This window comes from Argopecten irradians, chromosome 3 (assembly GCF_041381155.1).
Source record: "Argopecten irradians isolate NY chromosome 3, Ai_NY, whole genome shotgun sequence".
NCBI classification, from domain to species: Eukaryota; Metazoa; Mollusca; class Bivalvia; order Pectinida; family Pectinidae; genus Argopecten; species Argopecten irradians.
Genome location: NC_091136.1, coordinates 48734700 through 48745274, shown reverse-complemented (window position 1 = coordinate 48745274; position 10575 = coordinate 48734700). Strand labels below are relative to the sequence as shown.

Below are 10575 nucleotides of genomic sequence, written 5' to 3'. Positions count from 1 at the left end.
ATAACTAAGTAGACATACTAGTAATATATTTTTTCTTTCGATGTACCCAGTGTTGTGATCTCATCACTGAACCGTCCGTTTGTAATAAAACCTCTAACCCATGGGTGATGCATAAAATATTGTTTTGGTGCGAAATAAAAATGTACTCATTGACCTCGAGTAAACAGCCTCAATCTAAATCCGGTACATCTGCTAGATGACTTAACCGTCCGCCTGAGTACCGAGCCTCCTCCTCATCATCGTGGGATTCCGGGGTCCACATCAGTAAATGGTCAGTTCGACGTCACCCCTAGATCTTATCTCAGAAATTCACCTCAAAGCTCAACATCTTTTTTGTGGTGATGACAATCAGTTGTCTTTTTTTTCATTATTAGGTTATCCTTTCGTTGCACATGTAGTGTACAAAGTATGGTTTATCAAAATAACATTTGTTGTAATCAGAAACGTACATGTATGTGGATTTCTTTCGTAATATATACATGTACTGTAATAGTAGATCTACATGTAACAAACATTAATTAAAATGATTTTATCTAAAACAAAGACTGGTTATCATCGTTCCTTTTTCTTAAAAAAATCATAACATAAGTTTACTCATTGTTTGCTGATTCTGTAAAGATTAACAAATCAGTAATCTAGCCAAAGTTCTAGAAAGCGGAATGCACTCAGTGACCTTTCAGAGGCACATATTATCCGGATATATTGTTCCCGGCATCCGTTTTATGTCCTTTTATATTAGACCCCGCAAAGTGTTTCCGGTTCGAAGTAAACAAAAATTCAAGACAGGTGAGAATTTTAGTTTCGGACAGTTAAGCACAAATATTCAGTCTCTGGAGCTTAATTTCTCAGTCATTTTATTGATACATATAGTTATGTATGCGAAACAATATTATGATTATACGTGGGAAGTGTTAGTGTAAAATTAATACTGAATAAATGCCTGCAATGACTATCTTGTGACACAAACTAGCAGACTAGCAAACTTTGTTTCTCATGATCATCGCGTCGCGGCGATCGTCTAAAATCAAACATAAATATATTTGGAGTAAGTCAGTATGATAACTAGTCGCTTATTTATTAAATGAGAACAAATTGTATTTATATTTAAAAATATTGGAGTGAATTGACATTCAAGTTAAAAATACACACAATACTAGTAAAGTGCAAAATGTGAAAGCAAGATTGGGAATAAATATCAAAAGTGTACATAAAGTTACACTTCAGTATTTGTGATTGTCTGAATAATTTTGAAGTGTAATTAGCCTAGTACACGCTATATGTAAATAACAGCAATTCATGACATGACTGAAATTCCTGCCCCTGGATTTAATTAAGTTTTTCACCTTCAAACAATGTTTAACATATTGATTATTTTTTAAGGACAATTTAGAAATGTAAAATAAAACCTCACTATACATCAATATCTTAAAATCAATTTTTTTAAGTTTCTTTATTTCATTTAGTTTCAGAAAAAAACATGAAGAATGAATTGCTTCTAATAAGCTGGTTATAAAGTAATCCATATGGTACCCATTTATGCAGATTATAACCATGTGACATATAAGCTTTCCACCCTTCATCATGAAACTTCACATCTGATGTAATGGCAACGTGTATGGGTGAGATATTCACCTGGTCTCTCAAGAACCAGACAGCCTTACCAGGTGAGTTTCATGTTCTATTAACCTGGTTATGTACATGTATGGTTAGCTGTTGATAATCCGTGAAATGATTAAGGCTAATTATAATATGACTGAAGGCAAGGCCTTAAAGGGCACAGCCAGATGTTTTAATATGGATCTATTTCATGTAGAAGACATAATTTAGAAATAAAAGGACACACTTTAAACTATAGAAGTATATGACTCAAAGATTCGGATTTCTTTGTGTCCATTCAAGGCCTGGAGTGCCGCATATTCGAATCCTATGATTTCGCTCCATTTGTTGACGTTATGTGACGTCATGATTCCTTGTGCTCATCTTGGCCTTGGTGGATATTTTGACTGCTTTCTATAGCTTTTAGTTTTCAAAGTGTTATTATTATTAATTAAAAAGTAATTAAAAAATGTTTAATTACCCCTGTTATGCATTTCCATTAGTTAAATATATATTTACTGGGGAGAGCAGTACCGGAGCAACGCACAACCTCCCCATATGCATGAAAAAATGGCAGCCGCAAACTGAAGCTGTCAGTGTGTAGGATTGAATTTTGAAGGTTGTGTTTTTTTTTAATATTTTCGTGTATCTGTTACTTTGAAGTGCTTTGCACTTCGTGCCTGAATAAAATGATTAACTTGTCAACATTTTTCACAACCAAGAATATGAGTATATTGATTTTTCATCTATTTAATTATTTCAGATGATATTATTGGTATCCATACATACCATGACAAACAACAAGCATGTAAGTAAATAAAAAAAAAAACAGAAAAAAACCAACATGAGTCTGTTAATTCATGAAATAACAATATTCAGATAATGATTTTTTTTTTTTTTTTTGCAAATGTCAAATATTTGTGCATACATATTAGTGAGCATAGTTATAGGGAATGAGATAGATGACATGAAATATATTTATATTAAAAATGATAAATATATGAGATCATTCCTGAAATTAAAAATGCTACATGCTGCTGATGATGGTATGTTATGATGAAATACTTTATGTACAAAATGAGTATTAAATATTATTCTCCTGTGAAATTTTCATAAACAACATGTATGTATATATTTTGTTTATGTTCTTCAGTTTTTATTCATTAAAGATGATTCTCTGTATTACAGCCTCTCATAGCCAGCTGTACCTTGAAGAGAGACAACACCACTCAGAAGGTAGTGTATAATTGTATACATGATAATATTTTACTTAACAATTTAAAAAATATATGATGAATGTTTTAAAAATATATGATGAATGTTTTGATTTTGCCAGTAAGCTGTGCTAAAATGCATATTACAAGGATAATCAGTATTCCTATCAGACACTAACTATTTTTATTATATGCATTTTTATATGTATTTCATTGATCTTTATTATTATCAATACAATTTTCACATATTAAGTATTTTTAACCATTTATGTAAATATGGCTTTCCAATGATGTTGGACTGATGAGATACTGATGAGATACTGACATTTTTCTAGTATTTTCATTGTATCTACTACTGTATAACAAGTTTTTGAGTATTGTTTAGCCTAACCCTATTGAACTGATACAATTAAGAAAAATCATGAACTTGTCACTTATATTTGTCCGCCTGACAAGAATGTACAATGCATTTGTATTCTACCAGAAACACATTTATCAAGTTATCCTAGTAGGCCTACAGTGTGTTTCTGATTCTACATAAGTTTGTTCAGTAGGCCTACAGTCAGTATTCTCGCTGCATATTGGTTATTCATCAGAATGATATGATGATATCAGATCACCAGTTTAATGGAGATAACTTTTAAAAGAAACTACAAATACAGGGTATGATGAAAGTTTTAATTATCAAATGCTTTTGACTGATTAAATTTTGTTACAATGAAAACATGATTGATTAAAATGGTTTATAAAACGGTCCTGTCTCCTGATTATATTTTGTTGGTGTTTTAGGTCAGGACATAGCATGGACTCCAAAGAATAAGAGACCAGAGAAACTACGGGACACGCTAAAGGAACTGGAGGTATTGTGGCAAAATAATTACAATTATATTTATATTGACATGGTCATGTGTAGTATGTCTGATAATTGTATTATAACATGGATCTTATACTAGATACTTATGCATGGAAGAAGGTGATATAGAAATAAAACCCAAGAAAACACTAAAATTAGTTTCCTTCACAAAATTATTAGATGATTTTTATTGATAGTATTCTTTGTTTTCAGAGTCCTAGTTATATATGTTGCTGGAATAAAGAGAGATTAACTGTGAATTAGTGTTCTGGTATATTTTTTCAGGAATTGTTGTCACATAACCGACTAGTACATGTTCGATGGAGAAGTCGAAGGATCCTACAGGTAATGTCATCAATCTTTGTTGTCTTTTCTTGATAATGCTGAATTCCTATAAAAATAGTTAAAGTTGAAAGCAAATTTGATGATTTTTAATCTGATAAATGCAATGCTTATCTCTGTCTGTTCATGATTGAAATTAACTTGTTGAACTACTTGTTATAAACATGGGCCTGGATGTCTGTCTTTGTTACTATGTTAATAATCTATGCCAGAGAATATGAGCACTTCCACAGTGCCACCATTGTAATTGACCATTCGTTAAATGTTGTAGGTTGTCCTCAGCAATATGGTCAGTGTGACCTATGTTCTGAGTGGACACAGTGGTGACCTTGACAAGGTGTTCCTCGACAAATCTATGATCACCAAGGCCAACACCGATGCAGCATCAGATGGTATGTATGATTAGCTTTATTAGATAACTGTTGATACATGGTGTTCTGGTGTTTTTCGTTATATACATCACTTCTGTACAACCATATGATCAATTGTGTGATTCATGACTTTACTGTAACACAGTAATGGTGCCGCCTTTTAATGTATAAATGAATATTGTTTTTTATTTTGTATTCCACATGCCTGGTACCTGTACATGTATTTTGTTTGTTACAGCTTACCTGTGTGAACAATTCCTGGCTACAGTCTATCCTGACCGAAACAAGCTAGACTACACCTACTTTGTCAAGAGGCCTCCTCTGGGGGAAGCAATCAAACGATTAGAGAAATTGTCTACATGGGAACCCAAGGTACAGTGTAGGCCTGGTATTCACTTATGTCTAGTAGATACAGGCGTTTATGTTTGGTTTTGTTTTGCTTTCTGTTAGTGAATTTTAATTTTAGGATTTTTTTCTATTTTATGCAGGCCTGAATGACCAGATACAGTACTTCAAAACTTTTGTGCATGCTGCTAATTTATTCTCAAATCAGTGTATTTTGAATAAGTATAAAATTTGACATATGCAGGACATTCTCAGGGGCGTAGCTTGCTCTATAAAAAAAAGCCTGGGCTTGCACATAAAAAATCCTAGTATGAGTTATTCATTGTCTTGTAAAGTTAAAACATCTATGTAGTTCCGTCAAAGTCTTGAATGTAATTTAAAATCAAAGTTAAAATAACCTAAATACATTGTATATAGATGATTTATCTAAAAGCAGTTTTGGAAGTCCGGAAATGGAAACCTGAAGTCGTATCCGTTTATTACGATCAACCTACGGGTTCTTGGAGTTTAGTGATTGTGTTGTTTGGTGCGTTAATATGAATCTTCTAAGACACAAGATGGCTTTTACAAGCTTAAAACGAAAGACACGCAAAGTCAAAGGACGACAGATGAAATATCGAAAAGTGACACCTCGCAAATTATAGTGACACAAAGTAGATTATACTTAGGTAGTCCGCTAAAACCTGCCATATTATTATTTAAGATGCTCCACCGCTGACAAATGGTATTTTTTCACTATTAAAAACAGGAGCAGACGATTTAGTATTTTTCTTCAGTTACAAAAGTTACTTACTTTACACCATTACCACCATTGAAAAGTTTCAGCTTCTAATTTTACTTCAAGTTAACAATATGAAAAATAATTAATTGCATCCCGAAAAAATTCGTACCACTATATCCTATATGAAATGAACTACTGAATGCGCATGTACCAAAGGCAAAATAAATTATTTTATATTATTTTTTGTGTTAATTAGACTATTATATGCACGATTAAACACCAATTATTATTCAAATTATGAATATCATTTTTGGTCTGTCGGCGGTGGAGCATATTTTAACTTTTTATTTATTTTTAAAATAAAGTCTATATATTAAGCGAAAAAAACCACAAAAAACTCTTGATATAGGCAGGTTATGGGACTAGATTCTATTCAGTAATCTAAATAGGAAAAAGCCACTTTATCTAGATATGGGATTATTGTTCTAAAATCCCAACCCAGAGTAAATGTACAATCTACTGACACATACTCTTGTTGGAACGATATAGAGATATAAAACTTCCCGTCAAGATGGTGTTTAAGAAGACAAAATACTTTTTCTATCAGTGCTACTTTTATGCCTTATAATATGAGGCGCTGTTTTTATATTCATTCATTTTTTCACATATATGTATAATTCGATTTTTACACATGAAAAAATTCCGTAACGTAAGAAAGTTCCGTCAATCTATCCTCAAATCAACTTAGAGTCACTCAAGATACATGTAGGACTTATCATGAGATTTTCATACACTTTGTACTAAACATTAACGCATAATTATCAGGTACATGTACAGGTAGAAAACAGGCCTATGCATTTGATTTTAATAAATCTAGTTAATCAGTGCAATACCAAGCATTATCAAACATCATTTTCGGAGCTAAACAATTCCTTAAAACCCTTTTTCCGCCGGGGGGGTTTCGCCCCCTGAACCCCCTAAGCAGGGCACTGCCCTGGACCCTGTAATACCAAGCATTATCAAACATCATTTTCGGGGCTAAAAAAGTCCTTAAAACCATTTTCCGTCGGGGGGCTTCGCCCCCCTGAACCCCCTAACCAGGGCACTGCCCTGGATCCGCTGGGGGCCTAGGCGGACCCCAGACCCCTCGCCTGGGCTTGCACATGTAAAAGATTCTAACTTCACCCCTGATTCTTATATAATATGTCATGTGGAGGTCTTGACAGTATGAAAGGGGAATAACTCTAGAAATAGTTTAATAAAGGTTGGTGTTACAGATGCATGTAAATTAAAATAAATAGCACTCTATTTGCAGGTATCTCAGGTAGAAATACCAGGTCCCATCGGGCGGCGCTTGGACCGAAAGCTGTCGGTTAACACCAGACAGGATACAGTAAGTACACTGTTAACGTTGTAACTGATTAGTGAGGTGTGTACACACCAGTAGTCCTCTCATATCCTTAGTGCTTGCTGCCTTCTCACTGATATATATAACAAACACACAACAAATTCATAGTTTTAATGTTGTACTATGTGTAATAGTAATTTCCTTTCCCGTTCAGTGTTCCTAAGAGTTGTTTGTACTATGTGTAATAGTAATTTCCTTTCCCGTTCAGTGTTCCTAAGAGTTGTTTGTACTATGTGTAATAGTAATTTCCTTTCCCGTTCAGTGTTCCTAAGAGTTGTTTGTACTATGTGTAATAGTAATTTCCTTTCCCGTTCAGTGTTCCTAAGAGTTGTTTGTACTATGTGTAATAGTAATTTCCTTTCCCGTTCAGTGTTCCTAAGAGTTGTTTGTACTATGTGTAATAGTAATTTCCTTTCCCGTTCAGTGTTCCTAAGAGTTGTTTGTACTATGTGTAATAGTAATTTCCTTTCCCGTTCAGTGTTCCTAAGAGTTGTTTGTACTATGTGTAATAGTAATTTCCTTTCCCGTTCAGTGTTCCTAAGAGTTGTTTGTACTATGTGTAATAGTAATTTCCTTTCCCGTTCAGTGTTCCTAAGAGTTGTTTGTACTATGTGTAATAGTAATTTCCTTTCCCGTTCAGTGTTTCCTAAGAGTTGTTTGTACTATGTGTAATAGTAATTTCCTTTCCCGTTCAGTGTTCCTAAGAGTTGTTTGTACTATGTGTAATAGTAATTTCCTTTCCCGTTCAGTGTCTATAAGATTGTTTCTATGTGTAATAGTAATTTCCTTTCCCGTTCAGTGTTCCTAAGAGTTGTTTGTACTATGTGTAATAGTAATTTCCTTTCCCGTTCAGTGTTCCTAAGAGTTGTTTGTACTATGTGTAATAGTAATTTCCTTTCCCTTCAGTGTTCCTAAGAGTTGTTTGTACTATGTGTAATAGTAATTTCCTTTCCCGTTCAGTGTTCCTAAGAGTTGTTTGTACTATGTGTAATAGTAATTTCCTTTCCCGTTCAGTGTTCCTAAGAGTTGTTTGTACTATGTGTAATAGTAATTTCCTTTCCCGTTCAGTGTTCCTAAGAGTTGTTTGTACTATGTGTAATAGTAATTTCCTTTCCCGTTCAGTGTTCCTAAGAGTTGTTTGTACTATGTGTAATAGTAATTTCCTTTCCCGTTCAGTGTTCCTAAGAGTTGTTTGTACTATGTGTAATAGTAATTTCCTTTCCCGTTCAGTGTTCCTAAGAGTTGTTTGTACTATGTGTAATAGTAATTTCCTTTCCCGTTCAGTGTTCCTAAGAGTTGTTTGTACTATGTGTAATAGTAATTTCCTTTCCCGTTCAGTGTTCCTAAGAGTTGTTTGTACTATGTGTAATAGTAATTTCCTTTCCCGTTCAGTGTTCCTAAGAGTTGTTTGTACTATGTGTAATAGTAATTTCCTTTCCCGTTCAGTGTTCCTAAGAGTTGTTTGTACTATGTGTAATAGTAATTTCCTTTCCCGTTCAGTGTTCCTAAGAGTTGTTTGTACTATGTGTAATAGTAATTTCCTTTCCCGTTCAGTGTTCCTAAGAGTTGTTTGTACTATGTGTAATAGTAATTTCCTTTCCCGTTCAGTGTTCCTAAGAGTTGTTTGTACTATGTGTAATAGTATTTCCTTTCCGTTCAGTGTTCCTAGAGTTGTTTGTACTATGTGTAATAGTAATTTCCTTTCCCGTTCAGTGTTCCTAAGAGTTGTTTGTACTATGTGTAATAGTAATTTCCTTTCCCGTTCAGTGTTCCTAAGAGTTGTTTGTACTATGTGTAATAGTAATTTCCTTTCCTTCAGTGTTCCTAAGAGTTGTTTGTACTATGTGTAATAGTAATTTCCTTTCCCGTTCAGTGTTCCTAAGAGTTGTTTGTACTATGTGTAATAGTAATTTCCTTTCCCGTTCAGTGTTCCTAAGAGTTGTTTGTACTATGTGTAATAGTAATTTCCTTTCCCGTTCAGTGTTCCTAAGAGTTGTTTGTACTAGTGTGTAATAGTAATTTCCTTTCCCGTTCAGTGTTCCTAAGAGTTGTTTGTACTATGTGTAATAGTAATTTCCTTTCCCGTTCAGTGTTCCTAAGAGTTGTTTGTACTATGTGTAATAGTAATTTCCTTTCCCGTTCAGTGTTCCTAAGAGTTGTTTGTACTATGTGTAATAGTAATTTCCTTTCCCGTTCAGTGTTCCTAAGAGTTGTTTGTACTATGTGTAATAGTAATTTCCTTTCCCGTTCAGTGTTCCTAAGAGTTGTTTGTACTATGTGTAATAGTAATTTCCTTTCCCGTTCAGTGTTCCTAAGAGTTGTTTGTACTATGTGTAATAGTAATTTCCTTTCCCGTTCAGTGTTCCTAAGAGTTGTTTGTACTATGTGTAATAGTAATTTCCTTTCCGTTCAGTGTTCCTAAGAGTTGTTTGTACTATGTGTAATAGTAATTTCCTTTCCCGTTCAGTGTTCCTAAGAGTTGTTTGTACTATGTGTAATAGTAATTTCCTTTCCCGTTCAGTGTTCCTAAGAGTTGTTTGTACTATGTGTAATAGTAATTTCCTTTCCCGTTCAGTGTTCCTAAGAGTTGTTTGTACTATGTGTAATAGTAATTTCCTTTCCCGTTCAGTGTTCCTAAGAGTTGTTTGTACTATGTGTAATAGTAATTTCCTTTCCCGTTCAGTGTTCCTAAGAGTTGTTTTTTATATGTGTAATAGTAATTTCCTTTCCCGTTCAGTGTTCCTAAGAGTTGTTTGTACTATGTGTAATAGTAATTTCCTTTCCCGTTCAGTGTTCCTAAGAGTTGTTTGTACTATGTGTAATAGTAATTTCCTTTCCCGTTCAGTGTTCCTAAGAGTTGTTTGTACTATGTGTAATAGTAATTTCCTTTCCCGTTCAGTGTTCCTAAGAGTTGTTTGTACTATGTGTAATAGTAATTTCCTTTCCCGTTCAGTGTTCCTAAGAGTTGTTTGTACTATGTGTAATAGTAATTTCCTTTCCCGTTCAGTGTTCCTAAGAGTTGTTTGTACTATGTGTAATAGTAATTTCCTTTCCCGTTCAGTGTTCCTAAGAGTTGTTTGTACTATGTGTAATAGTAATTTTGTTGGTTCCCAGAAGTTCATTGTAATCACGTTTTACTGTATATCATGCTTGGTCAAGTCAGTGAGGGGTTACCAGTAAGGTGTCCACCATTCCAACATTTTTCCACTTGCCAACCTCAGATTTGTGAGCTCAATACACATATATAGAACATTTACCAGATACTGACTATGTGGATTAATTTCCTTCAGGTACACTGTCTTCCATCCTCAAAACCTCTTACTATAACACTGACTGTTAATAAGATGTATTTACCAAACATAAATTCACAGGATTTGTTTTATTTGGCAGAGTACCCATATAAAAACCTGTGATCAGTATCTGGCAACTGCCCCACATTGTTTTTGAATTTAGGAGCCATAGACATGTGGTAATATGTCAGTCATAGCGGCTCCAAATACACCTAAAATTAAAGTTCAAAATAAAGTCAAAACCTTTTATTAAGGAAAGTGTCTTAACACAAAGAGTATTTTACATGTTGACAAATAAAAGCTTCAAATGTAGCTTTGTAATAGGTCAATGGCACATAGTTTATTTTGAAACCATTCAAATATCAGATTAGCTAAGGTTCCATTATTTTGTTTGAGAAAATGAAATTTTACCCCTTTGTAAGTTTGAAAAATATC

At 33.9% G+C, this 10575-nt stretch overlaps 1 protein-coding gene across 1 annotated transcript in view; it reads left to right on the top strand.

Annotated features, from left to right (window-relative positions):
• The first annotated feature begins 724 nt into the window (after positions 1 to 724).
• Positions 725 to 10575, top strand: part of LOC138318908 (WD repeat-containing and planar cell polarity effector protein fritz homolog) — a 35217-nt gene continuing 25366 nt past the window's right edge. Inside the window, exons 1-9 of the mRNA XM_069261719.1 lie at positions 725 to 786; positions 1464 to 1664; positions 2360 to 2404; positions 2785 to 2832; positions 3600 to 3670; positions 3949 to 4008; positions 4277 to 4397; positions 4615 to 4748; positions 6758 to 6835. Of these exons, the coding sequence (XP_069117820.1) occupies positions 1604 to 1664; positions 2360 to 2404; positions 2785 to 2832; positions 3600 to 3670; positions 3949 to 4008; positions 4277 to 4397; positions 4615 to 4748; positions 6758 to 6835 (618 nt within the window). The 5' untranslated portion in view covers positions 725 to 786; positions 1464 to 1603. The remainder of the gene's footprint in view (positions 787 to 1463; positions 1665 to 2359; positions 2405 to 2784; positions 2833 to 3599; positions 3671 to 3948; positions 4009 to 4276; positions 4398 to 4614; positions 4749 to 6757; positions 6836 to 10575) is intronic.